Raw genomic sequence first — 26,584 nt, 5'->3', positions numbered from 1 at the left:
CACCCCATGGGGGGCAGCTCAGCTCACAGGTAGCCCAGTGCAATTAGCCCACCTCCATCTAGCCCTGGAGAAATAGGCAGCCTGGGGAGGCAGCAGGGGGGATGCTCCTTCCTGCCATCGCACCTCAGTTCACCTCCATGCTCTGAGCCAGCCTGACCTGTGTGCTGGGGAGACTGGTCCCAGATTGCTGGGCTGGCACAAACAGCACCCGCACAAGGGATACCGAGATGCTGGGGGGGATGAGCTGCACAAGGGCACTCCTTTTCCAAACGCTGAGTCCCCCTGGGGCCATCTGAGCTGTGATGCCCTTCTGGGGTGTCAGCAAGTCCTGTTCTGAGCCATACAGTGAAAAACCCCACCATCCAGCCCTCCACTGTCATATTCGTGGAAGGCTTTTGCCTCCAGCTATAATCCGCGTAGTCTCAAAAGAATCAGGGGAAACCACCACAGGAAGAAAACTTCCCACAGCCCCTATCCAAGGTCACATACCTTGTGTGGTCCCTTTTCAGGGTCCAGAGCTCCAGGCTGCCCTCCAGTCCCACCCAATCCATGGTTAAATCCATGCTATCCAAGCAGACCCTTTTCCCCTACCCAACCTCCCCAAGACTTTTCCTCCCCTTTCTTTAGGAGCAGATGCACCTCTGCTGCTGCTGACACCAAGGAGCAAGCACTGGCTTTTCCTCCACTTGAAAAATCCCTGGGATAACCAAACAGCCCTGCTAAGAGCATACTGCTCGCTCTCACTTTGAGGAGCAGTTCTTCCTTACACCTTTCTTACGTGGTGCTTCCCCTGTGTGTTAGGATTCCCCTGCAAAGGAAGAGGTGAGTTATAAAATTCTAGGTGATATGGAACCCCCATTCCCAAGGCAAGACCTGCACCTTGTGGTGCTCTTCCCCCCATGCTCCAGGCTGTGTGTGAGTTGTGTGCCCTGGGCTTGGCTCTGCGTCTCATCCCCCCAACCCAGGCCACAGTGAGCAGAGGGAGGACGCAACCCCAGAGTCACTGTCCCAGGGCCACGCATCCAACAGATATGTTTATTCCTGGAGCGCGGAGTGAGCGGGGCGAGGAAGCGGAGCTGCCGGGCAGGCAGCAGTGGTTATTGCTGCAGGCACATCCTCCAGCCATGACAGGGGGCTGGGGGGAGCTAACTGCCCACCTACAAAGGACTGGCCATCATCCACCGGCAAGCTGGAGCCACCCTGTTAACCCAGGAGAAGGGGAGGGGTGGAGCACAGACAAGTGCAAGAATGGTGGCACTGGGGTCCATCTGCACAGGGCAAAGGAGCCCAAGGGAAGAGGAGAGTGTAACTGTGTGGGATGGTGAAAGAAAGCAGGAAGAAACCCCAATGTGTGCAGAACACCCCCTTCAAACCACCAACCCCTCCTCTGTGGGGGAGGGCATCACCTCTTGGGTTCTGCCCACCCCCTGTCCTGCTGGGGGCCATGAGTAGGGGCAGGGGATGCCCCAGGAGCTCCCAGGGATGGGATAGGAGGCCGAGCCGTTGTGACAGTGGTGGCATTGCTGTGTCCATGCGGAAGAGAGGAGCTTCTGCTGCACTACAGGGTGGCATGTGTTCATGCAGTGGGGGAGCCCCCAGACATTCAGTGCTTAAGTTGCAGGGCTTGACCCAGCGGTGGGGCAAAGGCATGGGCATGGAGGTGGAAGGGACGTGTTGAAGGCCACGCAGAAGGAGCCAGTGGGCTCCATGCTTTGGTCATGCTTAGTGGTGATGAATGCAGTGCAAGGGCATCAAGGAGAAGAGCATGGCCCTTCCTCCTCCCAGAAAGCCACTGCAGCTCCCTAGGAACCTGCTGCCTCTGCCTGAGCAAGGCAATACCTGCTGATGCTGCCAGGCATGGACACAGAGGCAGGAAACACGTGCTACTGGGGACGGGACAGCGCTAGAGCAAGTGAGTCCTGTCCTCCCCTTTCCCTTACAGCTCCTGCTTCTCCCTGCTTCACAGCTGGCCCCAGCCCACTCCTTCACTCCTGCCCAGCTCGGTGCAGGGATGCACAGGTACTCTGTGGTGCCTGCCCTCCTCCTGTTCTGGGCTGGGGAGACAGGAGCGGGAGTGGGAAGACACCCAGCTCAGAAGAGAAGGGCACATCCCCTGCCTGCCTTGACCCTGCCCTGGTCCACTGGAAAGGGTGGCATGAGGCTTGCCAAGAGGCAGGGCTGGTGGCTCAGCGTGGGATGGAGCAAGGAGGGAAGAGTATCCTGTGTCCACAGATCCAAGGGGAGGCACTTGAAGGGGGCCTGGGCTGCTGGGGGGTCCCAGTCGTAGAGTGTCCGTCGTGGTTCCTAGCCGCACATTGTCAGCAGCAGCCACTGGGAAAGACAGGGAGAAGGGATGAGAAACGCGGAGCCTGCAGCAATCCCGCTTTCTCATCTTGATCTTTTATGGGTTCTTTCCCTACCCAAAGGGCTGGAGGGCTTTCTACCACCCACCCCGTGTGCCCCATTCATCCTAGTGCCTGATCTCCTTGTCTCCCACCCTACCTCCCACTGAACTGAGCTTCTCACCTCAGTGAGGTTCATGACGGCTGTGCCAGTGCCTTCGGTATCCATGCTCTGGAAAAACCCTACAGGGGCACAAGAGCAAGGTGAGCAACGTGTCCCTCTGTGCCTGCCCATTCTGCCCCAGAGCCACACTCACTGAACATGGCCTCCAGCTTCACAAGGCAGCAGACAAAGTTGTCGAAGTCCACTCCCATGTCATCATCTGCATAGCGGGCCACCACCACCTGATGCAGCTTGTTGTTCAGCTTGAAACCTGCAAGGCAGAGAGCAGTCAACAGCCCAGGGAGGCAGGAGAGGAGGGTGTAACTATGGGAGTCCATGTCCCCACCCAAACGGGCCATCAACCCACCCAAGGAAGGGCACCATGTCCAGCCTCAGCAGGAAAAGAATGCTCTGCCTGGAACCATACGACTAGTTAAATCACTGATCCACCCCAGGCCTCTGCTTTGCCAGGATGGGACCCTGCAGCTCAGAGGAGGACAGAGGTTGGGACCACTTTCTGTGTGTCCCTAACTCTGAGGCTCCAGCACTTGGCACAGCGAGGATGGAGGAAGCCCAGTGTAGTCATGGACCACATCTAGCTACCACAACAGGTGGGCTCCAACTTATGCAATATAGGCTGGTTACACTCTTCTCCAGCTACTTGGGACTGGGCTGACAGCAGGAGCCCCAGCCCCGTCCTTTTCCAGACTTACCGGCTGACTCCAGAGCCATGCGCATCTCATAGGAGCTCATGGTGCCGGACTTATCCAGGTCATGCTGCCGGAAGATTGTCTGCAAAAGCATCACAGAGCCATGAAGGGCTGGCTGTCCTGTGCAGCCTGGCTATCCCCTCACCCTGCTGTCCCTGTGCAGTGTGCCATGCCTGCCGCTCCTCCTCACCAGCCAGCTCCGGATCTTGTTCCACAGGATCTGGAACTCCACCAGCCCAAGGCGGGCACTGCCATCTTTCTGGCGAACTTCGGGTCAAGGAGAAAGCAGCCAGCAAAGGGGGTGGTGTAAAGACAAAGCTATGAGATCTCAGCCAGATAAGGCAAGACAAGCCTGGCTACACTTGGCCTCCCCAGTTTTCCCTCCCAGGTTCCCTTCTCCATCCTGCCACATCAGCAAGATCAGAGCCTGCAACCCAGTGGGGAAAGTACAACGCTTAAGCTGTACTGCCATCCAGTCCCTGGGAGCAGCTGTGCTGCTGCTGTGGGAAGCGCATTGCTGTGGTGTCCTTGGAGAAAACTGGGCTGGCCTGCAGTGAAACAGAACGCTGCAGGGCCAGGCTGAAGAAGGGCTTGGAGGTGCTCCTCTACCTGATCCCTCAGTTGCATGCCCTTGTGCAGGCAGGAACACAGGCCATGGCTCCTGCCGCTTCATACCTCTCATCCTCACCTGCTCCGCAAGATGGCTTGGGCAGAAAGAAGCCCAACAGCCCTTATTCCATTCTGGGAGCGCCTTGAAGGCTGGGTGGCATCACAGCACGTCAGGCTGGGGAGCCTGTGGGGAAGGGAAGCACAGGGACTTCCTCCTGAAGGGGAAGGTTGAAGGCATGAGTGGGGCTGGGCTGGGCTTCTGTGGCAAAGCCAGAGTCCAAAGCAAGCAGGGGAACTGATGGCCCTTTCTAAAAGGGCTGCTAAAGCCCAGGGGTGTAAGGCAGGTTGCCCTGAAACCACAAGGATTCCTCCCTTCCCTGATGAATATCATCGACACAGCCGGAGAGCCAAGCCTCCTGGGAAGTCTTGCTGCCAGCAGGCTGAGCACCAGGGAAGCTGGTCCCTGCCCACGGCACCAAGAGGATACATCCATCAGGTTGACCATGTTGCGGCAGGAGTCCAGGCTGAACCCATCTGTCTTCAGATCTTTGTCTGAGGAGGAAGGAGGAGGTTGAGCACATGCATCAAAAGCCAACCCGCTGAGCAGGCTGCAGGGAGCGAGGGGCAGGAAGGGCAGTGCTTACGTCTAGCGAGGACTCTGTTCAGAATAGTGCGGAGCTCGAAGACACTGATTTCCATGTCCTGCAGCAGGAGCAGAGTTAGCAGCACCCCTTCCCTGCTCTCCACCCCACTTGTGGTCATTCCTCCCTCTCCTGCCTAAACATCTCTGCCTTAACCGCAAAACATTAGAGTGCCATTACATTTCCTGCATGCCCAGAAGAATTTAGACCACAGCTGGATGCCCCTTCACCACCCCTGGGGGCAGCTGGGCTGAGCAGTAGCAGAGATGGATTTGTCCGAAAGATGGGACTGAGCAAGCATGGGGTGGGCTGGAGCTCTCAGCCAGGAGTCCCATCCTGACCCCTCCCCATTCGAGGGTCTCCCAGAGCTCAGCACAGCCATACTCACCTCCCCTGCCAGCTGCTGGAACATGTTCTTGAAGCCATCCTCTATGTCATCCTCTGTTATTTCCTCCTGGGGTGATGCAGGCCAGAAAGAATTGGTTAGTGGTCAAACCTGGGTTCTGCCCTGCCTCCCAGGCTCAGCGAACCTGAACGGGAAGGGAAGCTCTTCTCATCCTCGTTACTTCCCATATCCCCATCACCTCGACCCTGCCAGCCTCTCTCCAGCCACAGTGACATCCCAAATCCAGGCAGCCACCTCTGGCCTTCAGCTCAACCCCCAAGCCCCAGAGCATCAGCACCAAACAAAACCAAAGTGGTGGCTCCTACCTCATCTGCCAGATCTGCCGAGATTTCCTCGTCCAGCTCCCTGTGGGCAGAAAGGAGGAAAACAAAGCCATGAGCAGGGTCCCCAGCCAGCAGCCTGCCTGTGGTGGGGAACTCTCCCATCACCCACAGACAAAGGGTGTCCTCCAGCCAGGCAGAGACTCACTCCGTGTCCGACTGCTTCTCGGTGAAGACCCGCAGGACGAAGTCGGCCTCCTTGTGCGGCTCAAAGGTGGAGGGCACCACGATGTACTCGCCGGGGGGCAGCCGGATCTGGTTGCTCACCTCCCGCAGGTTGATGAAGGTCTCAGACCGTGCCCGCGACTGGTTTCGCAGGAAGAAGTCCTTCTTCAAATGCACGTTCTGGCTGCCCCGGGCCTGTGGAATAAATGTACTTGGGGACCACAGCCCTGCAATGGGAGGGACCAAAGCCAGCCTGATCAGGCAGGACATCCCTGCCTTGCCCATCTCAGCAGGAGTCATCCCAGCACCCATTAACAGAGCAGGGTGGGAGCTCCCACTCCACTGGGTGCACATGTGTGCATGCACATGCATTAACCCATTCCTGCCCACCCCTGAACTCCTATCCAAGCGGGGGTAGGCTCTGGCAGCTCAGGACGTACCTCCTCAGGAACCTGCAGGAAGGAGAGAAGAGGGAAAAAGCCAATCAGAACCCCTCACAGCTGCACGGAGCACAGAATGGGGCACATGAACCCACAGGCTGGCAATGCAGGTGGGAAAGGTTTCCTTGAGGACTGGGATGCCAGGTCAAGGCAGGACTGGCAGGGATGAGCCGGTCCCAGGGAAGCAGTACTGGGACGGGCAGGGGTTACCTCATAGACAGCGAAGCCAATGGTGTGCATGTCACCCCCGACCCGCCGCTCCCGCCGGCGATGCTTCTGCATCAGAGCCACCAGGAAGCTGCAGGCCACCTCGTCATCCCCGGGGTCGTCATCCTCTTCCAGCAGCTTGATCTTAAACTGGGGGTTGATCCAGAATGTGGCTGGAAGGAAGAGGATGTGTGGATGAAACACCCGGCTCCATCACGCTGCTTAGAGTGGAGATGCGGAGGGGAGAGGTACCTGGGTGATTCCTGCAGCCCCCCGCAGTGCTTCCCCGGCGCCATGTGCCCTCGAACACTTGTGTGTGCCATCTGCTGAGCTCGTCCTTGGTGAGGGCATCAGGGGTCAGGTTGCAGATCTCCAGCCTGGAGAACTCCCTCATGAAGTCCCGGAAAGACATCCTGCGGGAGCAGGCAGGGGCTGAGGCCAGGGCACATCTTGGGTTAGGGAATGCAGTCAGCTCCGGGCCCAGCCAACATTTTGGCGGAATTAGGTGACAGCAAGATCTTTTACCCTGAGCAGTTATAGCTCACTTAAAGCACACTGCTGGGTTTGGGGAAAAAAGGATGTTTACCCTTCCTAGATGCTTTGCATTTTGTTAGGCTGAATTTCTTTAAACAGAGGAAAATGATTAACTAGATGAGATGAGAAAATGCTAGCAGGCTCTCCAGTGCTGGAAAGCCAGCTCATAAAAGCAGGTCACGTGTTTCAGGATCTCTCCCCAGCTCCTCTGCTCCTTCCCAGGCTCGCTGTTGAAAAAGAGCAGCACTTTGGCACTCACCAGAACTCCCCATCCTCCATCTTCAGCTGCAGCTCTTCCCTGTCACCGGGATCAATGCTGTCCCACTCGGAGGAGCTGGAATAGCAGGAGAGAGACAATTAGATGAGGACTACTCAAGGTGAACTGAGAGCACTTCAGAGCTGGCCCTCAACTGCCCCCCTCTCTGATGTGAAGGGCACTGCACATTGAACCTCCCCTCACAGCGCTGTGCACTTGCCTGCTGTGTGTGCAGTGCCCTCTGGCCTGCCAGCAGCGGGACTGAAGTCCCTGCTGCCCAACTCACCCATCGCTCCAGGCTCCAGTCCACTCCACCTGACCCCAGGGATTCCTGATGCGGATGAGCTGTTCCTGCTGACCCCGGTAGTTCACCTAACAACCAGACATGGGAGGTTGAGTCCACACCACTGGCCAGGCTATTTTATTGCCATTAAAGTCTCACTGAGCCAACTCACATCTCTGAAGGCTGTGACAGAATAAGCATGGCCCTTCACCAGCTTCTTGAAGGTCACCGCTTCCATATCAAAGGCACTTGTGATCTGAGGACAATGTGCAAGACTCAAGTGAATATGACTAAAAACCCTAACCCTTTCCCTCCACCATGTGGAGCATTCCCCTTGCTTTGCACTGCTCTAGCCAAGAGAAGCAGCAGGTAGCAGCTCCCTGCGCTCAAAGGCTGCTGGCTGAGGATGAGTTAAAGACAGTTTCTCTGATGAAGGGCCCTGCAGATGCATCAAGGAACCATCCAAAATTCTGAAAGCATGAGAGGGAGCAGACAGAAAACCCTAATCCAGGTAATTTGCAGATGCTGATGCAAGACATGGCCAGAGCTGTAGGCAAACCCTTGTTCAACAGCCTGCATTCAAGATGGACATTTCCGCTCCATCCAAAGTAGCCCATTCACAGCAGCTGGGCTGCAGCCCCACATGCTATGCCCCACACTAGCCCTGGAAAGGGTGCTCTGCCAAGAGGGAAAAGAAGTAACCTCCTGCCCAGTGTCCCAGGGAGGGCCCTGCTGACACCATCTCAGGCTGTGAGCCCTTGCTTTGGCCATTGCTGGGGCAGAGCCCGTGGCCCATCCCAGCGCACCACTTACATCGATGGAGCAGCCCAGGAGGGAGCCCCTCTCCAGCGCCTTGCGGATGATGCGGCCCATGTTGCGCGGCGGCCGTTTGAGGTCGTACATCTCTGCCACGCCACCGGTGAAGTCCTCAAAGCCCTCGGTGGTGCTGCCCCCCGAGAGCGACTCGTAGCAGCCGTTCAGCCTGAGCACCCACCAGCGAGAGGGAGGTGTGAGGTGACAAGGACACAGCCACTGCTGCTCCCCTGGCACCCAGAACAAGCAGGGACAGGGATAGAAGAGACCCTCTCCCCTCCACCCCACAGAGGGAGGTGCCCTGTCCCCCACATGTCTGCCTCAAGGGTACCCACTTGGCATAGGCCTTCTCCAGCAGAGCACTCCAGAACTCGGTGCACTCTGCTGAGTGGACAAACAGGAGCTCCCCGTCCTTGGTGGGCAGCTGGTCGTCCACCACCACATCCACCCATTCACCGAACTGCCAGATCTGCAGGGCCAGGAGAGAGTGAGATGAGCTTGGACCATCACGCAACTTGCTCATCCCTGCCCTCACCCACCACCCGAGCCAACCGGCTATGGAGGGCCAGGAGCTCCCAGCGCACCTGGAAGTGGAAGATGCCGGCATAGTCCTCCTGGAAGCTCTGCCCATGGGGCACGACGCGGTGCAGGAGCTCCTCGTTGAGCGTGAGGGAGCCGATGGCAGCCAGCAGCCAGCAGTCACCTGGGTAAGGAAAGGAAGCTGGTGTGAACACTCACCACCTCCCTAGCTGGGGGTAGGTGGTGGATGTGTAGGGGCCTGTGGCGTGCTCTCCTTGCAAACATTGGGCTCCCCAGCTCCAAAAGCACGTGGAGAGAATGAAGAGGGTCCATCAAACAAACAGAGCTCAGGGAGCCAGGCTTGCTCAGCCTGCTGTGGAGAGAAGTATTAGCTCAAGACAACAGGGAACAATCCTCCCTGACCAGGAGCCTGTGTCCAGATCACTAACAACTCCCTCTTGCAGCTGTTTATCTAGACCCTGCCGGGGCTCATTCATGAGTGCCTTCCACATTGCAGATAGCAAGTTCTGCAGTGGAATTACACTGTGCATTTGAAAAACAATTTATCCAGTGAGCGGTTTAATGCTGTTTCCCTGGCTTCTTAAATTGCGAGCAACACCACTGCGCTTTTCCTTCCAAGTGCTCTTAACCACAAGTGCTGCTCCAGGACAGCACTGTACTTTAAATTCTTTGCCTTGGTTCGCTGTTCTCTTTTGCCTTTGAAGCCTGTCACACCTTAGCCTTGAGCCTGGAAAACTTGTACCGAGCTGTGGTTTGACAAAACAGCAATCCACACTTTTTAATGAGCAACTGAACACCACCACGGTGCTCTGGGCTGTTAACGTGCTCCAGTTACCACCTCGAGTTTGTTCTAATTACTGGATGCGTTAAATGTGGTCAGCCCTGAAACCAGCGTGCTATGTGTGCTATGGTACATGCACTCCCAGTCGGGTACCCAACTTGACCCAGATCAGGACGACACTCTTGGTGGTACCCAGATCTGGTTCCAGTTGCCAGCCTGGCCAGCATACTCAGCCCATTAACACTGCTCTCCTTGTCTCAGTGCCTCTGCCTTGGGAGACACCCCTGGTGAAACAAAAAATCACCACTTATACTCCATAGCTCTCCTCTCAATTCCTTTCTGCCACAACGTATTGCTTTGCAAACACTTTGTCATGACCACCACATCCTCGCCTCAGTTTATTACTGTCATCCAACTGCCATCCCTCACCATTCACCAAAGCAGGGAGCTCTTTGGAGTAGCTCCTGACATTGTCGTCAGCATGTGTCACGCATGGATCCACCCAACATCTCTGCTGATCACAGCATGGTCAGGCTGTGCACACATCAACCCATCAATAGGGTGCCCCCCACCTTCCAGTTTCCACCGCGCTAAATGGGAAGTTAGCTTTGGTACAGCGATTGTTGTGCACAGGCTGGCATGAAAATGCACTGCACAGGTCTGGGGAAAGGTGCTGTGAAACTGCTCCACTCTCAACCTCATCCCAACACCTCTTCTCCATCCCTCCCCAGCCACTGCTCTCTTGACCAAGATCTGGGGACAGAGCTCCAGCACTCACCCAGAGCCCCCTGGCAGATGTCCGTCCGGGTTGCACCTCCAACGATGAACTGAGGGTCATCCACTAATTCCTGCAGGAGGAGAAGGGAATTAGATGCTGGTGCTGGATCTTGGGAGGGCCTGGGGTTCTGGGGGACTGGCGCCTGCTGCAGCTCTGACTCAGGAGGAAGGGTACATGGTCCCTGAGAGATGCACACCATCTGCCCTCTGCCAGGGAAAACTCTGCTTGGGGGCTGCAACCCCAAGGCCACCACAGTAAGGCAAGGCAAGGTCTGCTGCTGTAGCCATGGGAGGACACAGCTAGATAGACTGATGGCATTCTCCTTGCACTCGTGGCACCAGGAGATATACATCCTCAAAAGCCCCAGTTACCAAGGGTGACACATCCATGTCACGACACCTAGAAGCAATGGCATAGCCCACACATTGTAAAGCCCACAGTCTGCAGCCCAGAGGAAGCAGGCCCTGCTAGACATGATGCTTTTCTGAGCAGAAACTCATGGGGCATTGCTCTAGGCCCCTAGGGAAGGTGGTTATGAAGCACTGGAGGGGCTGAGCAGGCCAGCACCAGGCTGCAGGCAGGCAAACCACATCGGTGCAAGCACTGCAGGGCAGGGATGCCAGCCCAGCCCAAGAAGCAGCAAAAGCAAGCCCAGCACTTACCGATGGACGCTTCCACTCCACCCCCCTTGTCTTGCTGGAGTGCGGCCCCAGCTCCTTGAATCCAAGGGCAGAGGGGCCAGCTGGGAACTGGGGGTCCCTAAAGAGGGTGCCGCTCTCAATGCACTGCTGTTTGAGCGCCTCATAGTCCTGGTTGAGGTACTTGATGGCATTGTTGTGTTGGCCGAGCCCCTCGGCCCTCAGGCGGTCTCTCTGCAGACGGGCAGCCATCCCACCGAAGGGATTCATAGCAGGGCACCGGCAGCACTAGCTTCAGCTCCGCTCCCTGCAATGAAAAGGCAAGCGGGGCTGAGGCAGGGCCCGGTGCCTGAGCAACCCCTGGGGACATCAGCCATTTCACATCCAAGGCTGAATCCACAATTCCCCACCATTCCCACAGCAGGGATCTGCTCCATCAGCATGGTCCCGGGGCAGTGAGCAGAGCCGGCACACAGAGCATCCCCAGGGTGGCTCCAGCGCCAGGAAGACCTCCCCAAATCCCAGCCCCGGCACAGCCCCTTTCCGAGCCACGGCCTCCAGCCCGGCCATCGCAGCCCAGCTCTCTTTAGAGGACGCCAAAGGAGCAGAGCCGCTTTGAGGGCTGGCTAGGAGGAGACAGCCCACCGGCGGCCAGACCGCAGCTCTCCCGTCCCGTCCTGTCCCCGACAGGCGGAAAAGCCGAGCCTGCAGGAATTTCGGCCGCTTTCCGCCTCCCACAGCCTCCCCTCCCGGCGCAGCTTCCCGGTATCTTCCCTCATCCCGGCTCCTCCTTGTCCGTCGCAGCCGGGAGGGCGTCAGCGGCCGCCCCGCAGCGTGTCCCAGTCCCTGGGCTCCTCTTCCTCTCCCTCTCCCTCGAAAGCCGCCCCGGCTGCCTGAGCACTGAGTCAATAGGGCCGGGAAGGGAGGAGCCCGGCGGGCGCAAGCACAGCTCTATCTATGGGGCCGGCGAAGGACTAGGGAAGGAAGAGGCGGGACGGCCCTTCCCAGCGCACACACGGGCAGAGTGACTAAAGCCAGCGGGGCAGCCTGCGGGAGGCAGCGGGAAGGGATGTGGGGTGCAGCGGGGCACCCCGGCACCAGGAGACCGGGGCAGGGCAGAGACCCCACCCCGCACCGGTCGCTTCAGGGCTGCCTGGTCCAACCGTCCATGCAAGCAGGGTCGCCCGCAGCAAAGCCATAGGGCAGGGGACACCACCATGGGCTCACCAGTGTTTGCTGCTTACCCTGCCCCACTTCCCCCATCTCAGCTCCAGCTCAGTGCTGAATACCCCGGAGGTTTCCCCACACAAAGCAGTGGAGCAGTTCTCGAGTAAATAACCCAGGAGCCAGTGACCCATGCAGAGCACTGGGCTGGGGTGCCAGCGCTGGCCTGCTGCCTTCCCAGCGCCCCATCCCAGGGATCAAGGTGCAGCCTGGCTCCAGAGAGGCTGCTCTCCTTGTCCTGCAGTGCTGTGATGGTTAAGGGAAGGCAGGCAACAATGGAAAGGGCGTAAGCTCCTGGCATGTGCAAAAGGCATAAACTTGGCTGCTAACCCAAGGGGCTGCCCTAACCAGAAGCTTTTTAGGACGAAAAATCCCTCTCACTCCTCCCTCTCACTCCGACTGCCCTGGGATGCTCTAAACCCACTATTCTTCTCCAAGGCAGCACCAGCCCTTCTATCCCCTACAATGGCCCCAAATCTATGGCCCTCTTCCATCATCTCCTCCCTCCCACTCCTGCTACGCAGCCAGCACCCTGGCAGCCTCTCCCAGCAGCGAGGCACTCGCTGCCTGCAGAGCTGGTGGGATGGCTCCTCTGGTCCAGGCCGCTGCCCAGAGCCCAGGAGTGTTGCGGGAGGAATCCCAAACACAGCCACCCGCAGAGCCTGCAGCTCCCGCTCCCCAGCACTCACACCACAGCCTGCCGAGGGCTGGGAACTCCCCCTGCCCACAGCCCCCTGCACCCGCTCCCACCCTGCCTACCGGTGCTGGCCATGGCTGCGGACACGGGGAGCTCTGTGCTGCCTGGTCACAGGCAGCATGTGAGTTATTCTTAGCTCTGCAGCTCAAAATACTTGGGAAGGTTGTGCTCATGGCAGACGGAGGTCACGCAAGCGCAGAGTGAGGAAAAACATTTGAGACCCCAATATGGGACAGGAACCACGTGGGGCCTGAAGCAATGGGGTCAGTTGCTGACACCTCCCCAGCTGATGCTGTTGGGCACTGCAGGTCCTCCACGCTGGAGGCAAGTGCATGCAGAGACAAGCCAAGCCCCTGGGGCAGTTCTCCACACCAGGCACCATCCAACCACAGTGAGATGCTTTCCGGTGTCAGAGGCACCTCCGATCCCTCCCGGGTAGAAGCAGAAAGACACACTGGTCCCTGCAGGGTCCCTGATACTTCGTGGTACCTTGGTGCATACTGAAAAACCCCTGGGCAGCATCACTGCTGAAGTCCAGCCAAAAATCTCTGCAGACCTCTCGTTCACCAGCTGCTCTTAGATATCGAAGGAAGGGGGAGCTCCCTTCCTTAAAACCAGGCAGGCCGAGCCCTGACACCGCATCCTGCCGCATACTCAGCTCGGGGCAAGGAGCCATAGCCGCCCATAGGGTCCCACTTTGCGCAAGCAGCTCTCAGGCCCTCCCCAGTCCTCCGAAGGACAAAGACCCTCCTTTCCCACAAGCTCCCCTTTATGTTCCCGCATCCCCTCGGCGATATGCGGGGTTGGCATCGCATCCCGGGTGGCTGCGGTACCCATTTTACTCGCCGCCCTGATCGGGAAGCCTCCGGCTCTCTGCGGCTGCATTATCTAATGCAAAAATCCCCGCGGACGGAAAGGGGATCGCGGCATAGACGGGCAAACCTGGAGAAGCCCAGAGCCCGGGGAACCCCCCACCCTGGTGCTAACCCCGTGCTGGGGTCGGGTAAGGGTGGGGATGGGGGTGACTTACGGAAGCTGCTGCGGCCGCCACCGCCCTGCCCGGCTCAGCCCAGCCCAGCGCGGCCCGGTTCAGCCCCGCGGAAGGTGGGGTTTCAGCGGGCAGGATGTGCGGATGCCGGGAGGGCGGTGGGAGGGGGAATTAAAGGCGCAGCAGCAGCTCACAGCTACGGGGAGGGGATTTATCGGGGCTGCTGGTGCGGCCCATTCTGCCGGCACCCTCTCCCAGCCGCCGGGGGTGCAGCGGCACCGCCGGGCTGGGGCATTCCTTCAACCTTTGCTCCGAGCTAAGGGTGTGGTGCACCCCGAAACCAGGGCTCAGAGGAGACGAGGAAGAAACCTTCCCCTAGGAAAGGGTTTTGGGGTGACATGGCGCTGCCCCATGCTGCTGCCACCTCAGCTTAGCTGGGTGAAGCTCTGTGCTGCACCTCATCCCAGGGCTTGTTGACCTTCTGGTGCCTGGGCTGAGCATGGTGGTCCCAGTGGGTGCCACCTGCTGTGTGGTTCCTTCTCATAGAATCAACCAGGTTGGGAAAGACCTTTAAGATCATCAAGGACCCAGGGCTGCCAAGGGTCTGCGTCCTTGATGGACTTACCCCAGGTCTGCCGAGTCCACCAGGTTCTCCTTCCCAGGGGCCCAGGGAGGCGGTGCCTACACCACCTCGCTCCTGCAAGCCCAGGCAGTCATGGCCAGCACCCACCCGCCAGCTGCCCCTTGCTGCTGGGTGCCAGCAGGGGCACTCCAGCAGGTCCCACTGCCCTGGGGCTTCCTGCAGTGGGATGCCTGTGCATGTCCTCTGTGAGTCAGGGTGCAGCGATGCTGGGTGGTGCCCTTGCCAGTGGACATGGTTGCAGCAACATGGCTTTGTGTGGCATGGCATGGCCCAGCATAGCCTGGCACAGCTTGCCCTGATGTGGCTTAGCCCAGCATGGCCCGCAGCCCAATGGATGCCACCAGCTATAGGTTCCTATACCTCCCCTTGTGCATGGCTCCCCACTGCTCCCCAGAGCGCCTGCTTTCTAACCCACACCGCCTTGCCCCAGGGGGGTAAATCCTTGCTAGGCAGGGAGCAGGTTGCACATGGGGTCAGGAGCTGTGTCCCTTGCCTGCGGGAAGGGCAACTAGCGCATTCAAAACCAGCTGTAACACGGTCCTGCTGCTGCAGCCACAAGGGAAGTCCTGGCCAGGACACACCAGATCTGTCCTGTCCCCAACTCCACCTAAGAGAACCCACCACAGCTAGCTTGTTCTACCCACTCTGGTGTAGAGGAGGCATTGGGGTGCCCTTTATGGCTCCAACCCAGCCACAGCAGCCACTTCATCTTTATCTCAGCCAGAAGGCAGCTGCGTCCCTGCCCACAGGCTGGGAGCCTAGGGGGTCCCTGCTGGGGTCACAGCTCTGCACCAAGCTGCGGGCAGCAGCATGCTTTAAGACAAAGAGCAAGCAGTCCTGCAATGCCAGGACTTGTTCTGCCTTGGTTTTTGCCTGAATGGATCTGCCAGCTTCGTCACGAGCCTTGACCACCACTGCCTGCCTTGCCTGCTGAGATCCATCCAGGACAGAGCCCATCCTTGTTGTGACCCCATTCACCTCCTGTCCATCTCTTGCCTCATTACCCTTCGGTGGCCTTTAAAGCCGCTTTCACAGATCACTCTCCTGAGGTAGGAGACAGCTCCTGCATAATCCCGTCATGCAGGGTGCCCCATATCCTGCACTTTGTGCTTGGGAGCAGTTTCTGTCAAATACCTGCACAAATACCTGTGTAATTTCCTTGTTTCCTTCCCTCAAGTTTCCCTTTGCAGTGATGCCTGCAGGAACTTGGCAGCAGGCACTGTTCTTCTGGTCTTTAGCTCTCTTTGTCTGGGTCCAGGCATTGTCCCTTTGGCTGTGGGCTGCCGGGGGAAGGAGAGCTTTGTGTCCTCCATTCACGCTGTGTTGCTGGCACATAAAACTGCAGAGGCTGAACACAGGGAGCTGGGAACTGAGCTGGGAGGCTGCAGTGACTCGTCCATCTCTCAGAGGCCTGCCCCACACATCGCCTCTCCGTTGCTCCATCCTCCAAGCAACAGCCACGTACACAAACCTGTGTGTGCAGCAGGCTCCAGCCTGCACCCCAGAGCAGCAGGGAGCAGTCCTGGGGGCTGGCTGCTTGCTGCCTGCCCCATGCTCAGGGGATGGCTGAGCTACAAACAGCATCACACGTCAGGAAAGCAGACCCAGGCAAGCTACATGCCAGGAGTCTACCACCCCTCATCCCTTCCCAAAGGCTTTAGTCATCCACCCAAACCAGGCTCGGAGACAGGTTTCTGGCTGGAGGTGGCAGGATTAGCCATGTAAATGGCTACTGAGACTACAGGGTTGGGCTGACATCTGCCACCCGGCTAACAGCAACTCTCCCCTCCCCTCCCCACACCATTCCCAAAGCTTCTTCCTGCACCCCAGCATCAGTGCATGCAGCTCCCCACCCACCTGCTTTTAGCAGCAAAGCCTTTGATGCTTCTGCAGGCCAGAGGGAGAGCCTGCTTGGGCTGGGGAGCCCGTGAGCCATGGCTGGGTTCCTGGCAACAGGGCAAGGGCTTGCACTCATGCAGGGGGAGCACACAACCCTCCAATCCTCCTTTTGCATCACGCATGGTCCTGCATCCCTGCTGCACCTGGGGTCCTCTCCTCCCAGGCCCCAGCCCCCAACTCACTCCACAAAGAAGACTGCAAAAACAATAGCTCCTTTTTTTCCTTTTTTTCTTTTGTACACAAATATATACAGGGTATTATACACATCTCTACACAGACAGTGCCACTCGGAACACACAGCTCTCCGTGGGCAGAGCCCCGACAGCCACAGAGGCAGCCCCAGGCCACGGCCGTACCTAGAGACTGGAGCATCCCAGCCCGCCTGCTGGACCAGGGCAGGGGTGGTATGTGGGTGCAAGAATAGGGAATCAGGATCAACATCCCCCCTGCCCCAGCCTGGGAGCAGAGCAGGAGCTCTCAGCCCACATGCTCATGCCATTTTTATCTCAGCCCTGGGGGGACGGCTGACACTCACTGTGCCCCTCTGCACCCACATGTGCTCCAGCCCCAGCCAAGCCCTGGGAGCCAGGTGGCCTGCCCTCCCCATGCACTGAAGACCCGCATCTCTTCCCCTCTGTCCCCCTTTCCTCCAGGCCTAGGATTCCTACGGAGAGGTGTGCAGGAAAGTCAGCTACATCCTCCCAGAGCAGCCCCCCCGCTCTGCGTGTCTGGCTCCCCTCCACCAGGGGACAAGGGAGAGAGAAGCCATGGATGTGAGCACCCTGCCCCAGAGCAGAGCAGGGCAGGGCTGACGCTTCACTTGTTCAGGTCTATTAAAGTGCTTGGAGCTCCAGGGCCAGCACAGGTGACTGAAAAGGTAAATGACTGTCCCCTTCCACCCAGCCTGTCAGACCCTGGAGGGCACAGCCCCCACGGGCCAGTGCAGCACCCACAGGAGACAGGCAAAGGGAGGGTGGTAGTGTCTGCAATAAGCACCAAACAGGATGGTGGCAGGGGTTGAGGGAAATAAATATAGCTCGATAGCAGGGAGATTTATTATTTTCCTTTACATTTTACACAAGGGGAGGGGGTAAGCAATCGAGGGCAACTGATCCTGACCAGAAACCTGCTCTCAAAGAGCCTTTAAACAGGGCCAGACCTTCCTGCAGGTGTCAGGGGCTCCAATCCACCTCTCTCCCATCCATCCTGTCCCCTGCCTGCCTCTGAGACACAGCTACAGCCAGGGAGGGGCCAGGGGCGGAAGGGGAGGTAGGGGAGGAAGAGCCCCCTCTCTCAGGCTGGATGATGGCAGGGGAGCCTACACCCAGTCAGGGCAGGTGAAGAAAGCCAGCACAGCCCCAGGAAGCTTTTGTGCTCCTGAACATGGTGGTGGTCTTGCTCGGAGAGGGCTCCCAGGGCTCCCTCCCTCTCTGACCCCCTCAGCTGGGGGAAGACCCTGCGGCAGCTCAGGGAAGGCAGCCCATGGGGCCCCACTGCAACCAGGCAGCACCGACCTCGCAGGGTGCTGAGCGTCTGCCATCCAGGACCCTTTCTCTCCTCTCCCTAGCACCCGGGAGGCCCCCAGCAGAGCTCCCTGCCCCCAAGACCTGACCCTGCTGTGCAGACACAGAACAGCAAAGGGGGCCAGGGTCCCGCACAGGGGTCTGGTTGATTTGATTGAAAAGGGAGTAAAATGCCACTTAAAATGATGCTGCAACCCCCTGCCTGTGCCCCTGGGGAGGAGGGGACAGGACTTGGGGGAGAGGCTGCCTGCGCCTCCTCCTGCCCTCAGCACCCCTCACCCTGCGAGGGGCTGCCTAGCTCCCGTTCCTTCCCCACAGCCGTGCCACCCCTGACCACGAGGCCAGGCTGGCACCTTCCCCATGGCAGGGGATGTCTGTCACTACCCCAGTGCCTGGCCCAGCTCTCAGCACATCACACCGAGTGGGTGCTGCAAGGGGTTGAGAAAGGGCATGTGCAGGCGCAGGGAGAAGGTGCAACAAAAGGCACCCCCTCCCTAGGTGGGGCTTCCCATACACTGACTAAAGCTTTTAGTTTATCACTTTCCTGCAAGTCTAATAAATTATTAGTGTTTCCTGCCAGGAGGAAGGGGGACAGAGGGACCTGCTGAGAAGACCCCAAAGGTTCCCCTTGCACCCCTCCCCACAGCTCACCCAGCCTTCCTCCTCCCTGCAGGTCCAGAGCAGCACCGTGGGGGTCACAGCCCCCCTTCTCCCCAGCCTCCAGGGTTTTGGGGGCCGGGGACACGTTGAAGAAGGTAGCTAGTAAAGAGCATGCCCGCCGAGCTGCCGGGCCGGCGCAGGGTGGAGGAGCAGGGAAATGAAGAGCTTGTGACAGGGCTCCTGCCCTCACTGAAGGCAGCGGCCCCCTGGGGGGCGGGCGGGCAAGGGCAGCGGCCAGCACCCTTGGGTGCTTCTCCCTAGGTCTCCATGCGCACAGCCTGCCCCGCTCCTGGGCCTCCTTCCCCTCCCGCCCTCTGAGGTCCCTACTGGTGGATCTCATTCTCTATCAGGCTGTCCTCACACGACTGGAAATCCGTGTCGTTCATGCCATCTGCGTTGATGAGCTCCTCGTCCTGTGAGCCCTGCTCCTCCGACTCTGTTGCTTCACCCTCCGGCGAGGAGTCCTGCAGCACTTGGGCGATGTACTTCTGTCAGGCCAGGCACAGGGCAGGCGAGGGGTGGGAGAGAGCAGAAACACACGTGAGCCCAGTGGGCTTCTCCCGGCAGCACAGCACAATAAGCAAAGAGCCATGCAAGAGGCTGAGAGTGGGGATATGCTTGGAGGGTGAGGAAAGGTCCAGAATCCACAGGACGTACTGGGAGAGGGGCTAAAAGTGGGGATAGCTTGGCTCTGCAACAGTGGATCTGCCAAACCGCAGCATCCCCAGAGAGCCAGGGCTGGGAAAGCATGGAGCTTCCCAGCTCTGTGGAGCCCACGTGGACTGGAAGACTGTGTTCCCTTTTTGCCAGTGGATGTGTCCCTCTGAGGCTGTGCCTGCCTTCTCTGGGAATCTCCTTCTGGCAAGATGCCACTGCCCTTAGGTACAAGGAGACTAGTAAGGAGCCTGGATTACATATGCACACCCCAGCGCAGCTCCCCCGAGGAAGCAGGAGGCTCTGCTGTACCCCATCTCCACATGTACCCCCTGAATGGCTCTGCCCATAACCCAACTAGAAAAGCCTCATGGTGGAAGGAAGCAGCTGAAGGATACAGTGAGCCAAGGAGAAATTCAGAGAGCTGACTCTGAGATCTGAAGAGTTGGGCAGGGGAGGGGAGAATGCCCGAAGCACTTTCATGGCCTTCAAGGCAATGCCCACAGAGACCCCTTCGTGTTGCTCTAGGACCAGCTTGGTGTGTAACAGCCTTTGCTGACAGGCGACGTGCAAAGATGCAGAAGGAGAAGTGAGACTGACCCAGCTGGATTCACTGTCCCAGCCGAGAGAGAGGCAGAGAGTAAATGCACAGCGTCTGAGGAGCAGTGGGAAAGGGTTGAGTGTGCATGCATGTGCGTGTGGGGCGTTACAGTTCATCACCCAGCTCAGGCGAGGGGCACAGCACCCAACACTTGCCTCCCACCCTCACTGGGAGACTCTGGGTGCTGCCTCAGGGCAGTGAGGCGCGAGATACTCTGACAGAGAGTTACCCCCCTCCTTCCCAAACCCGGGTAAGGAGCACAGCAGGGCATGGACGTGGGGACAGGGACTCACAGCTGATTTGGGAGCTGGCAGACTGGTGGCGGGTCTCCCATTCTGCCTGTTTTCTACAGCGTCCACCTCTGTGTGGTCAATCTGGAGAAGAAAGGAGAAGTTAAGACTGCTGAGCAACATGTCTGCTGTCTCACCACAAGAGCAGCATACAGACAGCAGGGACAGCCTTAGGACTGTCCTCTGTGAAGAGACCTCAGGGTTGAGAGCTCTTCTGGGGAGCAGGCTGTGATTCCCCAGGAGCCCCTGCTGTTTCGTGGCTGAGCTGTGCTCCTTAGGAGAAGGTTCCACACCCCTACCCAGCACTCTGCCTCACCTTGTAGTTGTGAGCGCTGAGGTATTTGAAGTGCCCGAAGCAGACGTGACACAGGCAGATCACAATGGTGATCACGAGAACCACAAAGGTGAACATGGAAGTGGGGGCCAGGAACCCTGGGGCAAAGGAAAACCGAAGTGGTGTTGTCAGAGGGACTGTGCTCCATGGCTGCCAGGACCACAGCCTGGCAACGGAAGTGGCTCTGTAGGAGGCCAGGGGCTGGCATCCCAGCCCAGCACTCACCTGTGCGCATGGTGGAGAAGAAGAGAAGCCAGAAGAGGCAGAGGATGGGGGCTGCCACCACCTGGTTCACAGCCCCTGAATGGATTTTCTTGTCCAGCTTGGCAGGCAAGTAAGCATAATACAAGTTGTATCGGTCCACCAGGTGCTTAAGCAGCATGTACATGAGCCCTGGGAGAAAGGAAGGTATGCCAGCGGAGAATCATCCTCTTTCCCAGTGCCTTTGACTGACAACTGCCCTCTATCTCCCCCAAGCCACCCTTCTCACCTTCCCCTCTCAAGCTCTTCCCAGCCTCTGACACAGGGAGGCAGAGGGGTATCACTTACCAAAAGGGACGATGATGGGGCAAGTGATGCTGTATGTCATGACCACAGTGAAGACACACATCATCCAGGCATAAGCAGCTCCAAACTGGAACTCGTAGGCCTGGTGCTGCAAGAGGGAACAGAGACATGTCAACACGACCCTGGGAGCTGAGCAGGTGTGTGCAGCACACCCATCTATACACACAGCCCCATCAGGGCCCCACTGCAGCACTCCCATCCCCACGCAGAGGCCAGAAGCCACCCCATCAGCCCTGCTACATACTCGTTTGACATTCCTCCGCTCCGCGGCCGAGCGGGCCAGGCAGAGCCGTATCATGTACATGAGCAACCCAGGGATGCGCAGCAGGTCCATGGCATTCCCGATGAAGGCGGAGGCAATGACATAGTTGACGAAGAAGGCCCCGTTGTCTGGCAGGAACACACACCTGGGGAGGTGCAGCAAGAGCAGGCTGCAGGAGGCGCTCCCCCTTGCAGGGCAGAAGCCAGGAACCCCCAGTACCTTTGGATGCCAACAAGAACCTCCCCGCATCGCAAAGAAGGGCCTTCTGCCCAGCTCCACTTACTCAAATCGCACAGCAGCTTCGGCAAGGAACTTTTTGTCAAACAACCAGCGGAAAAACACATCCAAGCTGTGGGGGAGGGGGCAAGAAGAGGAACAGTCAGACACAGTGATCAGACAGACATGCACGTGCAAGGATGTGGAAGCTGCTCTAGAAGGACCCAAAGCTCTGACCATAGACTGCTTTGTTCCCTCTTGGGATGTGTCATTAGCAATTATGTAAATCAAACACTGGAGAAAATAGTGCAGCACCCAAAAAAGGGTGTAAAGCTTCCTACTCTCATGTGTATTCTTCTCCTTTTGCCCTGATCCTACAAGTATTTTCTTCTTCCCTCATGCAAGGAACAGCTGACTGACTCTATAGAAGAAACTGTTTAGGTATGAGGTCATCTCCAACACAGAGATTAAAAAGCTTTCCATTTTCCTCAATTCTGATTTTCTGATATAAAACTATCCAATCCTCTGGCACCTTGGGTGCTGCTGGAGTACACAGCTCCAGAGGCAACAGCAGGGGACTGAGTCTTCAGAAGGAAGCGTGGTCTGTTAACAGTATCCGGTCAAAATGCATTTAGCTGCCTAGTTTGTAACCATTTATCACAGAATCAGAGCGGTTTGGGTTGGAAGGGACTTTAAAGATCATCTAGTTACAACATCCCTGCCATGGGCAGGGACACCTTCCACTAGACCAGGTTGCTCCAAGCCCCGTCCAGCCTGGCCTTGAACACTGCCAGGGAAGGGGAGCCACAACTCTGGGCAACCTGTTCCAGTGCCTCAGCACCCTCACAATAAAGAATTTCTTTCTTATATCCAATCTAAATCTACCCTCTTTCAGCTAAAAACTGTTACCCTTGTCCTGTCACTACATGCCTCTGGACGGAAGACTATTCTTCTGCCTCTGTCAGAGTCTGTCTATTCTCAGGAGGTGCCTGACTTCACCACTGAGGGGCTGTACCCTGAATCTAGGGGGGTAAAGATCCTCCCCCCCATAATGTGTAAGCAACTCCCACAGTGAGTACCCCCAGTCCCACTCCCACTTCCCCTCAGCCACCGTTCAGTGCTGGGAGCCCGTGCCAAAGGCTGGCACCTAATGCACCACTGTTTGCCACAAAGCGTTTATGTAACTGCAGGAAGATTTGGGGCTCAGCACTGCTGCAGCCTATACATAACTTGCCCATGCAGTCAAGAGGTGTAACCTACTCTGATCTGGCTTGAATGGTGAATTCACTAGTTTTGTGCAAAATTTGGAGTGTGCAGAGCACAGAGGTGGAGAATGCCTCCTTCACCAGCAGACCTCGAGCAGACTTTTCACATGCATCCATGAACCATGCCAATTTTGTCTGCGTTATTTGTAGCACCACGACACATGTCAATGCATCTGCAGATTGATTCAGTCAGCTCCTCAGAGACCCAGACACGCACGGTCCAACTTAAACCCAGCCGGAACTAAATGTCACCTTCGTGAGATGGTGGTGGCCAAGGCACTTGTGCAGTGGGAAAAGGGTGTAGTGTAGGAGAACTACCAGGGGTGCATCTCAACCCTCCCCATGCTCTTGGTCTCTGCGCTTGCTTTCCCTTCCCACCACTTGTACCTGCTCAGGCCCAGCGATGGCAGCAGCAAGACCATGAAGATGAGGAAGGTGTAACACTTGTGCATGGTTGTCCTGTTCTCTCCAGACCTGAGGGCAGAGAGGAGGCCATTAATCTTTCACCATCACCCTGCCAACACCAGGAGCAGTGCCCCCATGGTTTTCCCATCAGTAGGCACTTCCCAGTGTCTAATCTGAACCCTACCCTGTCCGCTGCTAGTACATGGACTTGCTCCCTGTCCTTCCAGTGTGTATAAAGTCTGTTCTTGAGCCCCAGTTCCTCCCCTCCTTGTTTCACAGGCCCTCCCAGCCCTCTTATCTTTAGAGGACTCTGCAGTCGTCTCTCCTGACATGGTGACATCCACCCCACCAGGCTTTGCAACATAGAGCAGAAAGCAAAGCTTATGTCGCACGTCCTGTGGGGCATGTGCGTCACAAGCAGCACATTCTTACTGCTCTTCACTTCAAATACCTTCCCTACGGCCAGAAGCCATAGCAACTAAGGTGATTTTCCCTTGGAAAAGCTATGACTTACACATGGGCACAGGCACACCCGCTCACCAGAGCCAAGACTTCCCTCGCTACTAGCATTTCCCACCGTGACCAGCCTCAACTCCTGCCAGCTTTCTTCTTCTTGTAGATCTATGTTAAGCTCTGCTCAGACAACCATGCTGCACACAGCAGCTAAGGACCGTCAGAACAGCTGTCTATGGCAGACCCCAGGTGTCTAAAAGGCACAACATAACACCATGCTTGGAGTGGAAAACAGAAGGTCAAGCAGAAGGATCCAGCAGGAGCTTTACATCAGTGATAATGTGTAGTGGCCAGGCAGCATGCTGGTATGACTCAGAGCAGGCGCTGGCTGTCCTCACCTGGTCCAGTGCGCTTCGAAGAAGGCAGAGTAATACACGATAGTGGGCAGCAGAGCAGAGAAGCACCACAGCAACAGGGTGGGGAAGAACTGGGTGATGATGGGGTTCTGCAATGGCAGAGAAGAGCCCATGTGTTACATGGTGTGCCAGCTCTTGTGCCAGCTGCAGGTACAGCTGCCTTTGCTGATGCCCCAGCACAGCAGCTGCCACTGCAGCCTGGCCAGGGCTGATAATTTCTCTCCCCATCCCCAGCCTTGCAGGTGGTAGGGATGGTTCTCGTGCTATCCATCCTGCACACATCTCTGAAGGCCTTACATTGAGGTACTCCACGGGCTTGGTGACATTGAACTTGTCCATAGTGGTGATGATGATAGCAGGGGTAGTGAGGAAAAAGAGAAGGATGAAGAGGACCACATTGATCACGAGGCAGCGGATCCACCAGATGAAGCCCCGGATGGACAGGTGCTCCCTGGGAGGGGGGAAGGAGGGCATCAGGATGACTGTATGGGGGAGAAGGGCAGGTCTGGGGCCTCACGTACACACCATGGCCAAGCCTGCATGAACAGCACTTGGGGCACCAGCCCAAGGCTTTCCCCCTCCAAGTCAGATCAGATTGTTAGCTCAGCCAGGCTGGGCTTCAGCAAGAACAACTCATTCAGTTACCAGAGGAGCAGATGGGGAGGGAGACAGGGAGGCTGCACCCCTTTCCCCTTAGCAGGGCCCACTGAGCTGCTCACCAGTAGATGTTCTGTGGGTCAGGGGCATAGCTGACGGTCCAATTGGAGACGTGGAGGGACTCACTGCAGGAGGAGGCCCTGGGCTCCCCACGGCATGCACAGCCCTGGCACTTACAAGCATTGAAATCTTTGAGGATTCTGGAGAAGAGAAAGAGGGAGATGCTGACACAAAGGGCTGGCAGGGACAAACCAAGGAGAATGCCTTAGTGCTGGCATTCCTTTGATTTAAGGCGAGAGCTGGGACAGGTCATCTTCCTGGGGAGAAAAGGACTCTTTGCACTCACATGGCTGTGATGGTCTCATTGTGGAAGGTGACAAAGGCCATGCCCAGAGGCTTTTCATTCACCTTCTCCTTCTCCCGCTTGTAGTCATCTTTGAGCTTCTCCTCCAGCTTGGTATAGTACTCGATGGCTTCCACCTGGGCAGGGGGACCAGGGTGAGATCAGAGACTTGGAGACCCAAGCCCCCATGGGCCCTCCCACCCAACACCTCAGCTCTGCCCCCACCTCCTCGCAGCCTCTGATGACACAGCAGCACAGGTGGCCACAGGGCTTGGGGTTGATCATGGACGGGGTGTTCTCCTTGCTCTGCAGGTTGGTGAAGTAGATTCGGCCACGCTCTGCTTTCTTCCTGAAACCGCAGAGTGGAAGAGAAGGAAAGCAAGAAAAAGAAGGTGGCTCAGAAAAGCTCCTGTGGCAGCAGACTTGAGGGGGAGCCCATGGCATTGGCCCACCCTGCCTTCTCTCCCAGACAAGGAGTTACCTCTCCGCGTCGAGGAACATCAGTCGGGCCACGTCATAGCAGGGACGGGCCTCCAGGACAGTGCAGTTGGCGTAGGCCTCCCTGCAGATGGGAAGCACCAGCTCATCACACCCGGCACCAAAGGCTGTATCCTCAAGCAAACCCCGTTCAGGGCTTCTCTCCTGCCCTGGGCTGAGCATCACGATGTATAACAATAGCTTGGTGGGGGCAGCAGGGGAGCCTGCTGGCTCTGTTCTTTATAGAGGAGGCAACACCTAGAGCAAGCGCTACATCTTCCAGGCTCTAGCACAAGATGCCTCTTTGGACTTTCACCCTGTGGCAGCGCAGAACCTCTCTAACCCCACACCACCTCTGCCTTCATGGACCACAGGGTTTGGGATCAGGAAGAGGCAGAAGGGCTCCCAAAAGGTACAAAGCATTTCTCCTTTCCCCACGGTGCTTCTAAATGTGTCCCTTCTAAACATGGCCCTGACTGTTCACTGAGGTCCTGACAGAAGAGGAATTAATTTTTTTTGTTAAAAAGAAAAATATACTTTTCTGCAAGGATTGTGATCAGGGCAGAAGCAGCAGCACAACATCCCACAGTCACTGCTTGAGCACCTCCTGCCAGCACCTCATCTCTGAACCTGACTGTATCTCAGGATATGCCCTGTCCACTACTTAGCACACTGATCCCCTATGGTTATGCCAGAGATAGGTGGGCATACACAAAGGCATAAGACCAAGGAAACTGCACATTCAGATAAAATAAAAAGTACAGAAAAATAACAGCAAGATGCCCAAAATAAAAGTATTCACCTCTTTCTGCTCTCAATGTATTATTGCCATTCTAGGTAACAGTAGCGTTACCCCAAATAACATCACTGTTACAAAGCGAGCCTTTAATTATGAGTACAGTGAGACTCACTCAAAATGCTTCTTGATCTTCTCTGGCTCAGCATATTTTGAGATCCCATTGATGAAGAGAGTTCTCTTAACCTGGAAGGAAGGAAGAAAAAAGGTGAGGGCAGGTAGGTGTGGATGGTGTGAAAGACCAGACTGCAGCAAAGCCCTCTGAGGCGTGAGCCAGTGACTGGAAAATGCAGCCCCATCACTTCTAGCACCCTCTCCTATGCTTCCACCAGCTGTTGGCATCCTGCATCCTGGAGTGCTGCAGACCAACAGGCTAAGGTCTTACACTGCAGCTGCCTGAACAGAAACACGGGATACCCTTAAGAAGGTGGCAAAAGCAGCTAGAGCAACTCCTGAGGAAGACATGGGGCCCCCCTCCAGATTCACCCAGCGCAGACCTCTCCTGTTTCCCCACAGGCAGTCAGGGCTGCTGCTCTGGAGGAGATCTGCCTTTGGCCAGGCAGAATAAAAGAACAGCCATAATAAGAG

At 57.1% G+C, this 26,584-nt stretch overlaps 2 protein-coding genes across 10 annotated transcripts in view; both read right to left on the bottom strand.

The window, feature by feature from the left end:
• Positions 1-1,019: 1,019 nt before the first annotated feature.
• CAPN11 (calpain 11) lies at positions 1,020-13,665 on the bottom strand. The gene is made up of 22 exons (XM_030498805.1): positions 13,578-13,665; positions 10,651-10,933; positions 9,989-10,058; positions 8,474-8,592; positions 8,225-8,358; positions 7,890-8,058; positions 7,249-7,332; positions 7,080-7,165; positions 6,797-6,871; positions 6,256-6,416; positions 6,007-6,176; positions 5,797-5,808; positions 5,340-5,551; positions 5,177-5,216; positions 4,854-4,919; positions 4,469-4,526; positions 4,312-4,376; positions 3,406-3,474; positions 3,219-3,297; positions 2,660-2,776; positions 2,527-2,585; positions 1,020-2,331 (listed from the first exon to the last, which is right to left on the bottom strand). Exons 2-22 carry the CDS (start codon positions 10,894-10,896, stop codon positions 2,305-2,307), a joined length of 2,118 nt encoding a protein of 705 aa, XP_030354665.1. The 5' UTR covers positions 10,897-10,933; positions 13,578-13,665; the 3' UTR covers positions 1,020-2,304.
• Positions 13,666-16,288: 2,623 nt separating this feature from the next.
• TMEM63B (transmembrane protein 63B) overlaps positions 16,289-26,584 on the bottom strand; it is a 47,978-nt gene continuing 37,682 nt past the window's right edge. For all 9 annotated transcript variants that reach the window (XM_030498795.1, XM_030498801.1, XM_030498802.1 and 6 more), the window contains 15 exons: positions 26,112-26,182; positions 25,205-25,285; positions 24,949-25,072; positions 24,727-24,860; positions 24,443-24,580; positions 24,021-24,174; positions 23,706-23,812; positions 22,837-22,923; positions 21,252-21,317; positions 20,951-21,113; positions 20,689-20,794; positions 20,365-20,532; positions 20,122-20,237; positions 19,809-19,889; positions 16,289-18,748 (listed from right to left, as the gene is read on the bottom strand). In XM_030498795.1, the coding sequence (XP_030354655.1) occupies positions 18,584-18,748; positions 19,809-19,889; positions 20,122-20,237; positions 20,365-20,532; positions 20,689-20,794; positions 20,951-21,113; positions 21,252-21,317; positions 22,837-22,923; positions 23,706-23,812; positions 24,021-24,174; positions 24,443-24,580; positions 24,727-24,860; positions 24,949-25,072; positions 25,205-25,285; positions 26,112-26,182 (1,761 nt within the window). In that variant the 3' untranslated portion in view covers positions 16,289-18,583. The remainder of the gene's footprint in view (positions 18,749-19,808; positions 19,890-20,121; positions 20,238-20,364; positions 20,533-20,688; positions 20,795-20,950; positions 21,114-21,251; positions 21,318-22,836; positions 22,924-23,705; positions 23,813-24,020; positions 24,175-24,442; positions 24,581-24,726; positions 24,861-24,948; positions 25,073-25,204; positions 25,286-26,111; positions 26,183-26,584) is intronic.

The sequence above is a fragment of the Strigops habroptila genome, chromosome 10 (assembly GCF_004027225.2).
Source record: "Strigops habroptila isolate Jane chromosome 10, bStrHab1.2.pri, whole genome shotgun sequence".
Classification (NCBI taxonomy): domain Eukaryota; kingdom Metazoa; phylum Chordata; class Aves; order Psittaciformes; family Psittacidae; genus Strigops; species Strigops habroptila.
This window is presented reverse-complemented; position numbering and strand designations above follow the sequence as displayed.